Consider the following 17,863-nt stretch of genomic DNA (forward strand, 5'->3'; position numbering starts at 1 on the left):
TGTCTTTTTCCTGGTTCTCTCCCTCAGCCCCAACCAGTCCCAGCAGAAGACTGCCCCTCCCTGAGCCTGGTTCTGCTGGAGGTTTCTTCCTGTTAAAAGGGAGTTTTTCCTTCCCACTGTAGCCAAGTGCTTGCTCACATGGGGTCGTTTTGACCGTTGGGGTTTTACATAATTATTGTATGGCCTTGCCTTACAATATAAAGCGCCTTGGGGCAACTGTTTGTTGTGATTTGGCGCTATATAAAAAAAATTGATTGATTGATTGATTGATTGACACAACCAGTTTCAGTGTCTCCCCCCTCAAGAAGTGCTACAGATCAGCAAGTAAAACAATAAGCAGATATACGAGGTGTATTAGATAAGAAACCGACACTTTTATTTATTTATTTTTTTTTAACTATATGGATTTGAATGACATGCGATTACACAATCATGCTTGAACCCTCGTGCGCATGCGTGAGTTTTCTTCCCACAGAACGGGACGTCCTGCAGCGCTTCTAGGCGCCGTCGTCGGCCTGTTTCAAGCTGAAATCATCCTATTTTAAGGCTCTGTTGACCCAGGATGTCGTGAGAGAACAGAGAAGATTCAGAAGAGGCCGGCATGAGGACTTTATGCGGACATTCCACTGGTTAAGGACATTTTTTAATGAAAGACGTGCGCGCAAATTCGCCGAGTCGTTTCCATGACGACTCGGTGAATCTGTGTGTGCCGTGACAGGAAAAACACCTCCGTGTTGAAAACCATTTGTAAAATTCAGGCGGCTTTTAATGGCTTTCAACAAGTGAGTAACTGAGAAATTGTTTAACAGCTTGGGCATGTTCCAACTTGTCCGTTAAGGTTTCCAACGGAGGTGTTTTTCCTGTCGCGACCCCCCGCGGTCGGGTCCGGCCCGACATGCGACTCTGCCCACACGTTCTTTCATTACAAAATGTCCGTTAACAATGGAATGTCCGAATAAACTCCTCATGCCGACTTCTTCTGAAAGTTCTCTGTTCTCTGACGACTTACTGGATCAACAGAGCCTGAAATGTGGAAGTTTTCAACTTGAAACTGCGAAACGCTGCCGCCTTGAAGCACAGATCGCCGTCAGGCGCCGTGGGCCGTCCTTAAAGCGACACTACCAGACCAAAATCTCTCATCAGCCGTTAAAATTTTTACAGAAAACCAGGTGAATTTATCGAATGGTGTCCACTCAGTTGTGCCTTACAGTTTTGAAAAAATTTTGATCAAACAAAGCAACAGTCTCTGAGCCATTCCTAGACAATGAAAAAACGACGAGAGGGTGGGTGACTCCTCACTCAAAGACTGCCCACAGGCGAATGACGTAACCGACAGGCGTGAAAAAACTCTCGCATGCCCACGAGGGTTCAAGCATGTCTGATGTAATCACACGTGATTCAAATCCATATGGTTTTTGAAAAAAATAATAAGGTCGGATACTTTTCTAACAGACCTCGTAAGAATACCTTCTTTCCACAGGCCGTACCCAGTCCAGTCGAAGATTCAAGCTTCTCTACAACAGTGAGAGATGCTTCTAAAGACCCCAGAACAACTGCCAAGACACTAGTGAATGAATCAGCCAAGTTTGGAATTGTAGTCTCAAAGAAGACCATCACTAGAACCCTGGACAGGAAGAGACTGTGAGGTTGCAAACCAAGAAAAACTCCAATTCTGCAGAAGAGACACCGTCAAGCCAGTCTGAAGTATGATCAGGACAATGTGGAGAAAGATTAATCATACTGGAAGAGTGTCCTTTGGTCAGACTAAGGTCTTTGGCCACATAGACGTTATTTATGCTCGGAGAAAGAAGGGAGAGGTGTATAATCCAGTACTGTACCCACAGTGAGACAAGGCTTCAGTGCATCTGGACCTGGGAATCTTTTCAAGGTGGAAGAAATCATTAAAAATTGAAGGATATGTGAAGATTTTGAAAGAAAACTTCAAGCAGTCAGCAACAAAACTGGGTGTGGGTCATCGCTTTGTCTTTCAAAACCACAATGTACCTGTTACTGGTTTCTAGGAAAGGCCAATTTTCTCTCTTATGTTTCTATAATATTTGATATTTTGCTACTTGGATCAGGTACTACTGCTAAAGTATCCACGTCTGCTTAACATGGAACAAAGATTATTGTATGGATCTGATCTGGTAGAGGAAGAGGAGACCGATGTTTGTATCGTTTATGGTCTAGTTATGAATACAGAATATGTGATACCTGTTGGTTTGGGGGCCTTTTAAAACGAATTTAAAATCATTCATTTTCTCCTTTTCCTGTATTTATCTGGCTGTGAAAGCACATTTTTAAAACACATGACAAATCATACAGAACGGTGCATTTTAAGTCGCTGTGGTTCTTTGTGTCTACCGGAGGCCTGTCGTCCTTCACGTCCTCAAATTAAACACTGGGACCCTTAAAGGGCCGTGCGCGCCCCCGAGACGCGCGTGACGGCTGTCCGAGAGTCTGAATACAAATATAAACCAATACCAATGAGCAGAAACGCCGATCAGGAACAATACCTGTGTTCGCGGACGGAATGCACCGTCTCCGAGCTGACATTTAAACCCTCGTCGTCATCTTCTGGTCGGACACTGAGCGGCACTGCAGCGGAACGACGAGCGGAGCGAAGCTAACAGCTAGCTGCTGGCTAGCTACGAGCAGTGGCATTTTACTGTCAAGCCTTTAAAATGTAAACAATGTCACTGTAACCATTAAATATTGTCATAACGTCGCCCAGGCGGAGTTCCATCACAACCCGCTCACGGAAGCATCACTTCCTACCAACGTAACGGCGGGGCGGGGCCTTGGGCGTGGCCAACGTCAGACCGTCTCGAACAGGCGACGGTGTGTGAACGCTGTGACCTCTCAAAGATCGTCGCTGCGTTGCAACGTCTCACACATTTGCTGCCGATTGTGTTTTCAAGGCGTGCGTGTCTAGACTCCGGAAGATGAAGCATTTAACGACGACACGACATCCACCTCATCAGGACCAAACCTAAAATGTTTTACCAGTGATTAATCTAGATCAGGGGTAGGCAACCTGTTCCAGAAAGAGCCATGAGGGTGCAGGTTTTCTTTGCAGCCACTGACTCCACCAGGTTTCACTGATGAACTGATTCCATCTGCTCAAAGTGATATTAATCAGTAAAATCACCTGGTGGAGTCAGTGGCTGCAAAGAAAACCTGCACCCTCATGGCTCTTTCTGGAACAGGTTGCCTACCCTTGATCTAGTGACACCAAAGCAATCAAACTGTGCAAAATTAGATCAGCCTAGGTTTGCTTTTAAATACAGTTGAGATTTCATGTTATAGAATCCTCATGGTCAAGCGTGCACACAGCTGGTCATAGTTTAACATGGTGTTCGTGCATGCTAATAATTAGGTGCAGCAGAAAACAAGGAGGGAAGCAGTTTTCCACACTCTCACGACGAGCGCCACTATAAGCTAAACTAGTGGACGCTCTCGTTTTGGCCGAACAACTTTCCACAGTTTCTGGGTCTTCTTTGTTAATACGCGCCCACGGCCGACGTGCGTGATGAATTCCTGCACTATAAATAGTTCCCAGATAATTGTGATAGATTCCTGTGAGATAACGAGTATATCTCATCCAGGGTTGGGCAGGATTACTTTGAAATGTAATCCAAAAGTAATCAGATTACAAGTAATCCAAATGTAAACAACGGGTATGTGTTAATGCAAAGTCAAAATGGTTAAGTGTAACTAGTGGGGTGCCTCAGGGATCGGTCCTAGGGCCAGTCCTATTTTTACTATTTATTAACGACTTGCCTGGTGCAATATCAACTAAATGTAAACTCTTTACAGGTGACACCAAGGTGTATCAACCAATCTTGTCCCTAGTTGACTCAGAAAATATGCAAAAAGATATTGACAATTTAATGTTATGGTCAAAACAATGGTTATTAGGTTTTAATGAAGATAAGTGTAAAGTATTACATGTAGGTCATCAAAATCCATGTCATGAGTACTTTATGAATGGTAGTTGGCTGGTTGGCTCTCACTGCGGTATTGTATCACTTCCTGTTCTGGAGCACAGCGGTGTTTTTCTGTATCTGTTAGCTGTTTAATCTGCGCAGTTAGATTGATCTAGTTATCTAGATTACGATTTGTTTCCCAGTGTAATCTTTACGTGCCTTAACTAAAGCACTCCTTCTGCTGAATCACCTCTAAATTATTTACACATTATTCACTTTGCGTGTTTTTAGGAATCCGCTAGCTTAGCGTAGCTACTAGCTCTTAGCCGATTTAGCATGGCGGCTTCTCCTGTCTCTCCCGCACTTTTCTGCTCTGGGTGTGAAATGTTTAGTTATTCCTCGGCCTCCTTTAGCAGTAACGGTACTTGTAATAAGTGTAGCTTATTCGTAGCTTTGGAGGCCAGGCTGGGCAAATTGGAGACTTGGCTCCGCACCGTGGAAAATTCTACAGCTAGCCAGGCCCCTGTAGTCGGTGCGGACCAAGGTAGCTTAGCCGCCGTTAGTTCCCCCCTGGCAGATCCCGAGCAGCCGGGAAAGCAGGCCGACTGGGTGACTGTGAGGAGGAAGCGTAGCCCTAAACAGAAGCCCCATGTACACCGCCAACCCGTTCACATCTCTAACTGTTTTTCCTCGCTCGACGACACACCCGCCGAGGATCAAACTCTGGTTATTGGCGACTCTGTTTTGAGAAATGTGAAGTTAGCGACACCAGCAACCATAGTCAGTTGTCTTCCGGGGGCCAGAGCAGGCGACATTGAAGGACATTTGAAACTGCTGGCTAAGGCTAAGTGTAAATTTGGTAAGATTGTAATTCACGTCGGCAGTAATGACACCCGGTTACGCCAATCGGAGGTCACTAAAATTAACATTAAATCGGTGTGTAACTTTGCAAAAACAATGTCGGACTCTGTAGTTTTCTCTGGGCCCCTCCCCAATCAGACCGGGAGTGACATGTTTAGCCGCATGTTCTCCTTGAATTGCTGGCTGTCTGAGTGGTGTCCAAAAAATGAGGTGGGCTTCATTGATAATTGGCAAAGCTTCTGGGGAAAACCTGGTCTTGTTAGGAGAGACGGCATCCATCCCACTTTGGATGGAGCAGCTCTCATTTCTAGAAATCTGGCCAATTTTCTTAAATCCTCCAAACCGTGACTATCCAGGGTTGGGACCAGGAAGCAGAGTTGTAGTCTTACACACCTCTCTGCAGCTTCTCTCCCCCTGCCATCCCCTCATTACCCCATCCCCGTAGAGACGGTGCCTGCTCCCAGACCACCAATAACCAGCAAAAATCTATTTAAGCATAAAAATTCAAAAAGAAAAAATAATATAGCACCTTCAACTGCACCACAGACTAAAACAGTTAAATGTGGTCTATTAAACATTAGGTCTCTCTCTTCTAAGTCCCTGTTAGTAAATGATATAATAATTGATTTATTCTGCCTTACAGAAACCTGGTTACAGCAGGATGAATATGTTAGTTTAAATGAGTCAACACCCCCGAGTCACACTAACTGCCAGAACGCTCGTAGCACGGGCCGGGGCGGAGGATTAGCAGCAATCTTCCATTCCAGCTTATTAATTAATCCAAAACCCAGACAGAGCTTTAATTCATTTGAAAGCTTGACTCTTAGTCTTGTCCATCCAAATTGGAAGTCCCAAAAACCAGTTTTATTTGTTATTATCTATCGTCCACCTGGTCGTTACTGTGAGTTTCTCTGTGAATTTTCAGACCTTTTGTCTGACTTAGTGCTTAGCTCAGATAAGATAATTATAGTGGGCGATTTTAACATCCACACAGATGCTGAGAATGACAGCCTCAACACTGCATTTAATCTATTGTTAGACTCAATTGGCTTTGCTCAAAATGTAAATGAGTCCACCCACCACTTTAATCATATCTTAGATCTTGTTCTGACTTATGGTATGGAAATAGAAGACTTAACAGTATTCCCTGAAAATTCCCCTCTGTCTGATCATTTCTTAATAACATTTACATTTACTCTGATGGACTACCCAGCAGTGGGGAATAAGTTTCATTACACTAGAAGTCTTTCAGAAAGCGCTGTAACTAGGTTTAAGGATATGATTCCTTCTTTATGTTCTCTAATGCCATATACCAACACAGTGCAGAGTAGCTACCTAAACTCTGTAAGGGAGTTAGAGTATCTCGTCAATAGTTTTACATCCTCATTGAAGACAACTTTTGATGCTGTAGCTCCTCTGAAAAAGAGAGCTTTAAATCAGAAGTGTCTGACTCCGTGGTATAACTCACAAACTCGTAGCTTAAAGCAGATAACCCGTAAGTTGGAGAGGAAATGGCATCTCACTAATTTAGAAGATCTTCACTTAGCCTGGAAAAAGAGTTTGTTGCTCTATAAAAAAGCCCTCCATAAAGCTAGGACATCTTTCTACTCATCACTAATTGAAGAAAATAAGAACAACCCCAGGTTTCTTTTCAGCACTGTAGCCAGGCTGACAAAGAGTCAGAGCTCTATTGAGCTGAGTATTCCATTAACTTTAACTAGTAATGACTTCATGACTTTCTTTGCTAACAAAATTTTAACTATTAGAGAAAAAAATACTCATAACCATCCCAAAGACGTATCGTTATCTTTGGCTGCTTTCAGTGATGCCGGTATTTGGTTAGACTCTTTCTCTCCGATTGTTCTGTCTGAGTTATTTTCATTAGTTACTTCATCCAAACCATGAACATGTTTATTAGACCCCATTCCTACCAGGCTGCTCAAGGAAGCCCTACCATTATTTAATGCTTTGATCTTAAATATGATCAATCTATCTTTATTAGTTGGCTATGTACCACAGGCTTTTAAGGTGGCAGTAATTAAACCATTACTTAAAAAGCCATCACTTGACCCAGCTATCTTAGCTAATTATAGGCCAATCTCCAACCTTCCTTTTCTCTCAAAAATTCTTGAAAGGTTAGTTGTAAAACAGCTAACTGATCATCTGCAGAGGAATGGTCTATTTGAAGAGTTTCAGTCAGGTTTTAGAATTCATCATAGTACAGAAACAGCATTAGTGAAGGTTACAAATGATCTTCTTATGGCCTCAGACAGTGGACTCATCTCTGTGCTTGTCCTGTTAGACCTCAGTGCTGCTTTTGATACTGTTGACCATAAAATTTTATTACAGAGATTAGAGCATGCCATAGGTATTAAAGGCACTGCGCTGCAGTGGTTTGAATCATATTTATCTAATAGATTACAGTTTGTTCATGTAAATGGGGAATCTTCTTCACAGACTAAAGTTAATTATGGAGTTCCACAAGGTTCTGTGCTAGGACCAATTTTATTCACTTTATACATGCTTCCCTTAGGCAGTATTATTAGACGGTATTGCTTAAATTTTCATTGTTACGCAGATGATACCCAGCTTTATCTATCCATGAAGCCAGAGGACACACACCAATTAGCTAAACTGCAGGATTGTCTTACAGACATAAAGACATGGATGACCTCTAATTTCCTGCTTTTAAACTCAGATAAAACTGAAGTTATTGTACTTGGCCCCACAAATCTTAGAAACATGGTGTCTAACCAGATCCTTACTCTGGATGGCATTACCCTGACCTCTAGTAATACTGTGAGAAATCTTGGAGTCATTTTTGATCAGGATATGTCATTCAAAGCGCATATTAAACAAATATGTAGGACTGCTTTTTTGCATTTACGCAATATCTCTAAAATCAGAAAGGTCTTGTCTCAGAGTGATGCTGAAAAACTAATTCATGCATTTATTTCCTCTAGGCTGGACTATTGTAATTCATTATTATCAGGTTGTCCTAAAAGTTCCCTAAAAAGCCTTCAGTTAATTCAAAATTTATATTGTAAGGCAAAGCCATACAATAATTACATAAAAACCCCAACGGTCAAAACAGCCCCCTGTGAGCAAGCACTTGGCTACAGTGGGAAGGAAAAACTCCCTTTTAACAGGAAGAAACCTCCAGCAGAACCAGGCTCAGGGAGGGGCAGTCTTCTGCTGGGACTGGTTGGGGCTGAGGGAGAGAACCAGGAAAAAGACATGCTGTGGAAGAGAGCAGAGATCAATCACTAATGATTAAATGCAGAGTGGTGCATACAGAGCAAAAAGAGAAAGAAACAGTGCATCATGGGAACCCCCCAGCAGTCTACGTCTATAGCAGCATAACTAAGGGATGGTTCAGGGTCACCTGATCCAGCCCTAACTATAAGCTTTAGCAAAAAGGAAAGTTTTAAGCCTAATCTTAAAAGTAGAGAGGGTGTCTGTCTCCCTGATCTGAATTGGGAGCTGGTTCCACAGGAGAGGAGCCTGAAAGCTGAAGGCTCTGCCTCCCATTCTACTCTTACAAACCCTAGGAACTACAAGTAAGCCTGCAGTCTGAGAGCGAAGCGCTCTATTGGGGTGATATGGTACTATGAGGTCCCTAAGATAAGATGGGACCTGATTATTCAAAACCTTATAAGTAAGAAGAAGAATTTTAAATTCTATTCTAGAATTAACAGGAAGCCAATGAAGAGAGGCCAATATGGGTGAGATATGCTCTCTCCTTCTAGTCCCCGTCAGTACTCTAGCTGCAGCATTTTGAATTAACTGAAGGCTTTTCAGGGAACTTTTAGGACAACCTGATAATAATGAATTACAATAGTCCAGCCTAGAGGAAATAAATGCATGAATTAGTTTTTCAGCATCACTCTGAGACAAGACCTTTCTGATTTTAGAGATATTGCGTAAATGCAAAAAAGCAGTCCTACATATTGAATGACATATCCTGATCAAAAATGACTCCAAGATTTCTCACAGTATTACTAGAGGTCAGGGTAATGCCATCCAGAGTAAGGATCTGGTTAGACACCATGTTTCTAAGATTTGTGGGGCCAAGTACAATAACTTCAGTTTTATCTGAGTTTAAAAGCAGGAAATTAGAGGTCATCCATGTCTTTATGTCTGTAAGACAATCCTGCAGTTTAGCTAATTGGTGTGTGTCCTCTGGCTTCATAGATAGATAAAGCTGGGTATCATCTGCCTAACAATGAAAATTTAAGCAATGCTGTCTAATAATACTGCCTAAGGGAAGCATGTATAAAGTGAATAAAATTGGTCCTAGCACAGAACCTTGTGGAACTCCATAATTAACCTTAGTCTGTGAAGAAGACTCCCCATTTACATGAACAAATTGTAATCTATTAGATAAATATGATTCAAACCACTGCAGCACAGTGCCTTTAATACCTATGGCATGCTCTAATCTCTGTAATAAAATTTTATGGCTTCCTTGAGCAGCCTGGTAGGAATGGGGTCTAATAGACATGTTGATGGTTTGGAGGAAGTAACTAATGAAAATAACTCAGACAGAACAATCGGAGAGAAAGAGTCTAACCAAATACCAGCATTACTGAAGGCAGCTGAACATAAAGATATGTCTTTGGGATGGTTATGAATAATTTTTTCTCTAATAGTTAAAATTTTATTTGCAAAGAAAGTCATGAAGTCATTACTAGTTAAAGTTAAAGGAATACTTGGCTCAATAGAGCTCTGACTCTTTGTCAGCCTGGGTACAGTGCTGAAAAGAAACCTGGGGTTGTTCTTATTTTCTTCAATTAGTGATGAATAGTAAGATGTCCTAGCTTTACGGAGGGCTTTTTTATAGAGCAACAGACTCTTTTTCCAGGCTAAATGAAGATCTTTTAAATTAGTGAGACACCATTTCCTCTCCAGCTTACGGGTTATCTGGGGGAGGTGATGGTCTAGTGGTTAAGGTGTTGGGCTTGAATCCAGAAGATCATGGGTTCAGATCCCCACCTGACTGGAAAATCACTAAGGGCCCTTGGGCAAGGCCTTTAATCTCCTATTGCTCCCGGTGTGTAGTGAGTGCCTTGTATGGCAACACCCTGACATCGGGGTGAATGTGAGGCATAATTGTAAAGCGCTTTGAGTGTCTGATACAGATGGAAAAGCGCTATATAAATGCAGTCCATTTATCTGCTTTAAGCTACGAGTTTGTGGGTTATACCACGGAGTCAGGCACTTCTGATTTAAAGCTCTCTTTTTCAGGGGAGCTACAGCATCCAAAGTTGTGCTCAATGAGGATGTAAAGCTATTGACGCGATAATCTATCTCACTCTCAGAGTTTAGGTAGCTAATCTGCACTGTGTTGGTATATGGCATTGGAGAACATAACAAAGAAGGAATCATATCCTTAAACCTAGTTACAGCGCTTTCTGAAAGACTTCTAGTGTAATGAAACTTATTCCCCACTGCTGGGTAGTCCATCAGAGTAAATGTAAATGTTATTAAGAAATGATCAGACAGAAGGGAGTTTTCAGGGACTACTGTTAAGTCTTCTATTTCCATACCATAAGTCAGAACAAGATCTAAGATATGATTAAAGTGGTGGGTGGACTCATTTACTTTTTGAGCAAAGCCAATAGAGTCTAATAATAGATTAAATGCAGTGTTGAGGCTGTCATTCTCAGCATCTGTGTGGATGTTAAAATCGCCCACTATAATTATCTTATCTGAGCTAAGCACTAAGTCAGACAAAAGGTCTGAAAATTCACAGAGAAACTCACAGTAACGACCAGGTGGACAATAGATAACAACAAATAAAACTGGTTTTTGGGACTTCCAATTTGGATGGACAAGACTAAGAGTCAAGCTTTCAAATGAATTAAAGCTCTGTCTGGGTTTTTGATTAATTAATAAGATGGAATGGAAGATTGCTGCTAATCCTCTGCCTCGGCCCGTGCTACGAGCATTCTGGCAGTTAGTGTGACTCGGGGGTGTTGACTCATTTAAACTAACATATTCATCCTGCTGTAACCAGGTTTCTGTAAGGCAGAATAAATCAATATGTTGATCAATTATTATATCATTTACCAACAGGGACTTAGAAGAGAGAGACCTAATGTTTAATAGACCACATTTAACTGTTTTAGTCTGTGGTGCAGTTGAAGGTGCTATATTATTTTTTCTTTTTGAATTTTTATGCTTAAATAGATTTTTGCTGGTTATTGGTAGTCTGGGAGCAGGCACCCTCTCTACGGGGATGGGGTAATGAGGGGATGGCAGGGGGAGAGAAGCTGCAGAGAGGTGTGTAAGACTACAACTCTGCTTCCTGGTCCCAACCCTGGATAGTCACGGTTTGGAGGATTTAAGAAAATTGGCCAGATTTCTAGAAATGAGAGCTGCTCCATCCAAAGTGGGATGGATGCCGTCTCTCCTAACAAGACCAGGTTTTCCCCAGAAGCTTTGCCAATTATCTATGAAGCCCACCTCATTTTTTGGACACCACTCAGACAGCCAGCAATTCAAGGAGAACATGCGGCTAAACATGTCACTCCCGGTCCGATTGGGGAGGGGCCCAGAGAAAACTACAGAGTCCGACATTGTTTTTGCAAAGTTACACACCAATTCTATGTTAATTTTAGTGACCTCCGATTGGCGTAACCGGGTGTCATTACTGCCGACGTGAATTACAATCTTACCAAATTTACGCTTAGCCTTAGCCAGCAGTTTCAAATTTCCTTCAATGTCGCCTGCTCTGGCCCCTGGAAGACAATTGACTATGGTTGCTGGTGTCGCTAACTTCACATTTCTCAAAACAGAGTCACCAATAACCAGAGTTTGATCCTCGGCGGGTGTGTCGCCGAGTGGGGAAAACGGTTAGAGATGTGAACGGGTTGGCGGTGTACACGGGGCTTCTGTTTAGGGCTACGCTTCCTCCTCACAGTCACCCAGCCGGCCTGCTTTCCCGGCTGCTTGGGATCTGCTGGGGGACAGCTAACGGCGGCTAAGCTACCTTGGTCTGCACCAACTACAGGGGCCTGGCTAGCTGTAGGATTTTCCACAGTGCGGAGCCGAGTCTCCAATTCACCCAGCCTGGCCTCCAAAGCTACAAATAAGCTACACTTATTACAAGTACCATTACTGCTAAAGGAGGCCGAGGAATAACTAAACATTTCACACCCAGAGCAGAAAAGTGCGGGAGAGACAGGAGAAGCCGCCATGCTAAATCGGCTAAGAGCTAGTAGCTGCGCTAAGCTAGCGGATTCCTAAAAACACGCAAAGTGAATAATGTGTAAATAATTTAGAGGTGATTCAGCAGAAGGAGTGCTTTAGTTAAGGCACGTGAAGATTACACTGGGAAACAAATCGTGAATTAGGTTTAACAACTCTTGAGGATAGAAGAGTTTGATGTTGACCTAATTGAAATGTATAAAATTCTACATGGTTTTGAGGCAATAGACCCTAATACTTTATTTACTAGATGAAGGTATCTTGGCCTTAGAGGCCATGAACTCACTGTGGAATATTAGAAAGTTTAGTTTTAGTAATAGAGTTGTATGTTTGTGGAACAGCCTCCGTGAACACATTGTACTCTCACCTGATGTAAATTCTTTTAAAATTAATTATGACAGATATTATACCACCTCAGTTTAAGTTTATGTGGTACAAAAGATTGTATTTTAATATCAAGATTACTTGAGGCTCGATGTGTGCTTCTTTTTAACCTCATAATATTGACGGGATTTTAAATTGTTTTTATGAGTGCTTAATATTGTATTTTAATGTACTGATGTGTGCTTTTATTATACTATGTATATACTATTTCACATAATAAATTGAATTATAAATTATTATGTATGTACATACATACATACATGTAATCCACATGTATTCTTTCAAAGTAATCATACCCAACCTTGATCTCATCTAAATCAATTCTAAAATTTACCAATAATAAAATTAGAAAGCTAACTGAAGTTTTAAGAGTGGTCGTAATAAATATTTAAGAATCTTATGTTCAACTTCACCTGTTATTGTTTAAGCACATTGTAAATGTCGCGGCTGCACTCTGCATTGTGTTATGACTCCGCCCGGGACGCGAACTCACGGTAACAGGTGTCCCCCAAAAGACTAAAACTCAGGCCTCTGACCTTGTGACCAGAGAATCCTTTTGAGCTGTTGGGGGTGAGGTTTACTAACTACATCTGCACAGCGACACCTGCTGGCATCCGTTACATAAACATTGACACGATGGAGTTTGATGCGGAAAAGTTCAGAAAGATACGATCGGAATGTTTTGATGACCATTTACAGACTTGAGTGTTAACTTGGTGTTAAAGTCAGAACAAGAAGCTGCACTGAAAGAGATCAATCTGGGACAAAGAGACACATTTTGTGGGTCCAGTGAGCAGGGGACAAAAAGATAAAAGAAAACAGAAAAGATTAACAATGAACATAAATAAATATAGAAATAAGTGTTTCCTGTGAACACCGAGTGACTCTTAAACCTCCACTTCATCCCTATTTTATTTAAGTTTAATGACAATTTGTTTCAAACCACATCTGTGTTTTTACACAATAAAAAAAAAAAAAAAATGCAGTAAACTGCACATTTGGGTCTTTTTTCATGAAAATATCTTATTAAATATAACATATTACGCTTTAGTCAGGCCTTTAAAATACTTTTGTGGACTCTTGCTGTAATATGTTGTCAGTGGTTGAGATAGTTGCTGTCGGCATCTAAACCTGATGGAAATCTCTCTGTGGTGGTTTGTTGTTTTTTTTAAACCATTTTTACTTAATTTTTTCATAAAGCATTTCGACATGTCTGGGCCATTTGATACTTGTTTAATCTGAAGTCTGAGTAGTAATACAAGCAAACACAAGAGGGCGATATTGTTAAATGCAGTTTGTCCTTGAATTTGTCAAAAATGAGATCAAAGAGCTCTTTATTGCAATGCAAAACTATTTATTTACTTTCATGTAGATATATTAGCATTTTTGCTTCTATGGGATAAAACAGGCACGGAATTTAACAGTGGTATTGCATCATAATAATAATAATAAAAAAAAAAATGACCAAGACTATACCAGCATAGTCAAAATAACATTTCCACGACATTTTTTTTTAAAGGATCATCAGCAGAATAACTGGTGATGATAAGTAATTATAATATCACTTTTTGCATATGAAATGAGCAGTCTGTGAAAAATATAATGCGAGGAAAAACCATGCAGAAAAAAATGCTTTATGTGGAATAATGGTGACATTCCTTCAATCACAATACCGAACTAATGACAGTACATTTTGTTGTGCTTGACATTTTATACAAAAAAAAGACTGTACAAAACCTTTATTCAATCATGTTTATAAGAGGACAAGACCAGCAAATCCTCATACAAAATCAGAACTCTAAATTAAGTTAAAAAAGTTTTTAAGACAACAGCACAAACCTATAGTGCAGCTCCCCAAATCCTCATTATAGCTCCGAGTTCAAAGAATAGAATGACAAAGCTGATTCCTTCATTTTATCTTTAAATGCATTCATACAAAATGCTCATCATTAAACATTTTTAAATAACCAAAACTAATCATATGGACAATTTTAAACTGCTCACTGGTAAAATATCAGCTTTATTCAAAAATAGTCCATTTTACATGTGGAGCTACGGGAGTGACAAAAGAATAAATCTGTAAAACAAATAAGACAACAAATGCAGAAATATGAAGAGAATACAAATACAAAGATAAATTTAAAAACAAGAATCAATGTATGAATAATGAAAAAGTGCTTTGTTTTCCTGTTGCTTTTGTTATTTTTTGGCAGGCCAAGCTGTCAATCAAGTAGTTTTTGGGCGGGGTTTCGTTAAATGTCACAAAAAAAACAAAACAAAAAACCCTTTTTAACATGAAAGGCTGGTGATGCTCTGATGCCTCGTGCAAGCATCCAGTGGCCTCACATTTCAAAATATTGCGACATCGAGTGTGTGATTTTGTCTGAGAACTACAAGGAACATGCTCCGGTTTGGTGCAGCCTTTGTTGGTTCTTTGTGTGGGAATCTGTAGTATCACTTGATCCCAGGATCCGTATCCTTCCCAAATTCTATGCGGCACAATGGAGCAGCACAAAAACGACCAATATGAAGCACTTTCTTCCTTTTCAGACCAGTTATTTTGGGTGAATTTCTCAAAAAACAGGCAATGCTCTTGTCTTTACCGGAAATTGTTGTGTGCACATTTTCACAGCAAAAATCCTGCATTTCTGGAAAAGCGAAGCCGCTGGATTGCAACTGGCAGCTGACACAACTTTGTGTTCTTCTCCAGAAACCAGTGGTGCTATAGAGAAGAGTTTGAATATGTGTTTAATACTTTAGAAAACTCAGAAAGTTAAGTTCATTATACAAACAACTACATTAAAAGTCTCTTCGGCCTCTTCCTCGTTTCATTCGGGGTCACTGAGGTGGATCTGTATGTTGATTTGGCACAAGTTTTACACCTGATGCCCCTCCTGACAAACTCCACATTACATGGAGAAAAACCAGGAGTGGGGTTTGAACCGGCAACCTTCCGCACTGAAAACTGTGCACATGGTCACAAGAAAAAAACAAAACAAAACACAAAGAGTGTACTTCCTGTTCTGTGCTCTCACACAAACATGAATCACGTGAACACCAATCGACTGCTCAGCCTAGACAGGAAGCCCCACCCAAAGCCAGTTGATTGACAGCTTGGCTCTTCAAAAACATTTGGGAAAAGAATAAGGAAATGTAAAAGCAGCTGGGCTTTTTATTTCTATATTTGCTTCATTTACAACCCTTTGTTTTGATTTCTCTTCATATGTCACATGTATGGATTTTTTTTGTCACTCTTGTTACTCCATATACACACGAGCTGTTTGATCCAGTTAAAACAGCAAAGAGTCCGTGAGGCCTGTTAGCGGTTCACATTCAGAGCTCAGGATCCCGAGTGAGGCTGAACAAATGTGACCCTTCTAAATGCATGGCAAAAAAGTGGCTGCTGCACTTTTCAAGTATGTTTCTTGTTCCTTCCCGTGCAGAGTCTTGCTGTTCTACCTGAAGGAGTGCCGGAAGTGAACACTCCTTCGCTTCAGCTTCTCTGGGTTGTGAGATGCCATGTGGGAAAATTCTCTGAAGATGTCAAGGTACATGGTGTCTCCTGCCAGAGAAAAGAGTCAGAGAGATAATGTGAGGATGATGATTCAGTCCGTTAACGTCACCAAAGACACAAGTCGCATTCTGACATTTGGCTTTGAAATTACTGTGAAAATGTGTGAAAGTTCAGCCGAGGACCTCTGGGGCGGAACGGTGAGTGAATGAATAGAAGAACAAAAGAGGCCGAGCCACCGCGAGGCGTCCATCCTTCATTAGTCCAAATTGGGAGCCTTTCCTTTCCTTGTAGCCGTGGTTACTGCTGAATCTACATTTAGAACAAAGCCGGCTGAACCCCTTTGTGCTCCATGAGAGCTCCCAGACTCATTAACAAGAGGAATCCCCATTCCAGCCTTTCCCTGTGCAAAGAACGGTCTCCGAGAAAGACATCAAGTATTACAGCAGTTCAGGTTTTAGTTTTCGCTGGAATTTTTTTTTTTTTTTTTGAGATTTGAAAAATTATATATAGTTGAGAAGTGCATGCCAATCAAAAATTCCTAGCAGCCACCATGGTGGTCAACTTGGATTTGTAAAAATGTCAACTTCCAAATATCCCAGCTTTTATAAATGCCCAAGGATTTAAAATTCCAGTGGCTGAATACTACAGGTGGAAGAGTACACTGGGTTTAGGATACAATACATACCACAATATATCATTCACTGTTAAACACTAATTACATAGAAAATAATGTGGTGAATGTTTATCAAGAAATTATTCTGAAGTATAAAAAGTACTCAATGTTCTGTTTCCTGTTTGTATAACTTAGAAATCATTTATGATTTTTCAAGAGATTATTTCTTCCATGCAGTAGATGACTTATGGTATTGCAGTACTTGTTTATAAAAAAAATAGAAAAAAATCGGCATAAATACTCCTTAGACATTACTCTTTTGAAATAACCAATTAGCCACTTGAATTTTCAATAGGCAGCCAGGTAGGGGTCAATTGAAGGATTACACAGAGGTCAAAATTAAAAGATGCTCCAATCATATTTAAAACTATATCACATTATTTGCTTGATCATAACAATTCCAAAAAGGTATAGTTTGGACAATCTGTGACTGAATGTTCTGGAGTTATGGGGTAAAACAACAAGAATGGTAACAAAGGTCAGTTTCAGTTTGTACAGGGGTCAAACATTAAAGTTGCCCCAATTTGGTAAAAAGTGATGCAAATTATTGGTTAAGCTAATAGGATTAATTAAAGGAATAGTTTTGACAGTGTTGAATGTTTGGTCTCCAAACTAAAGGTCAAACAAGGCTGAAATCCATTGGATTCTATGACATGTGAAATACGTTATTGTTATTGCTCCCAGTATGTAGTGAGCGCCTTGTATGGCAGCACCCTGACATCGGGGTGAATGTGAGGCATAATTGTAAAGCACTTTGACCATCTGATGCAGATGGAAAAGCGCTCTATAAATGCAGTCCATTTACCATATGTTACCCCATAACATGATAATTAAGCATGACAGATGGTGCAAAGTATTCCTTTTAAAAATGCTGTTAACCAATAATTTGCATTTTTTTTATTTTTTACACCATAAGATTATCACAGTATGCTACAGTTTGTCCTACCCCTACTAAATACACGTTTCCAGGGCCAAGGAAACCAATGGTGCCAATGACAAAAATGTGTTGGCAAAGGCACATACACACATTCAAGATGCCCACCCATAAATGTGACTGTCTACATGTACATTTTTGTACTAAGAAGCACCATTGGATTCCTTGCAGCACATGAGAAGCTGATTGAGGAATTAGGTTGTCTGGGCTCGAGTGCGTCCTGAAATCAACAGGGACATCCAGGCATTTTTATGACTTTCTGGATCTGGCCATCAGGAATCTAACTGCACGTGGTGGAAGTGTTGGATTTGTCAAGACATTCACTTATCTCAGCAGTGACATTCATGTCTGGGTCT

The 17,863-nt window shown here is 40.6% G+C and overlaps 2 protein-coding genes across 5 annotated transcripts in view; both read right to left on the reverse strand.

The window, feature by feature from the left end:
- The window catches only part of hipk1a (homeodomain interacting protein kinase 1a), an 82,661-nt gene extending 79,875 nt beyond the window's left edge, over window positions 1-2,786 (reverse strand). For all 4 annotated transcript variants that reach the window (XM_034173434.1, XM_034173433.1, XM_034173432.1 and 1 more), the window contains exon 1: window positions 2,517-2,786. In XM_034173434.1, coding sequence (XP_034029325.1) covers window positions 2,517-2,556 — 40 coding nt within the window. In that variant the 5' untranslated portion in view covers window positions 2,557-2,786. The remainder of the gene's footprint in view (window positions 1-2,516) is intronic.
- Window positions 2,787-13,706: 10,920 nt separating this feature from the next.
- The window catches only part of acap3a (ArfGAP with coiled-coil, ankyrin repeat and PH domains 3a), a 204,653-nt gene continuing 200,496 nt past the window's right edge, over window positions 13,707-17,863 (reverse strand). Inside the window, 1 exon segment of the mRNA XM_034173438.1 lies at window positions 13,707-15,948. Coding sequence (XP_034029329.1) covers window positions 15,842-15,948 — 107 coding nt within the window. The 3' untranslated portion in view covers window positions 13,707-15,841.

Source organism: Thalassophryne amazonica, chromosome 6 (genome assembly GCF_902500255.1).
Source record: "Thalassophryne amazonica chromosome 6, fThaAma1.1, whole genome shotgun sequence".
Taxonomy (NCBI): domain Eukaryota; kingdom Metazoa; phylum Chordata; class Actinopteri; order Batrachoidiformes; family Batrachoididae; genus Thalassophryne; species Thalassophryne amazonica.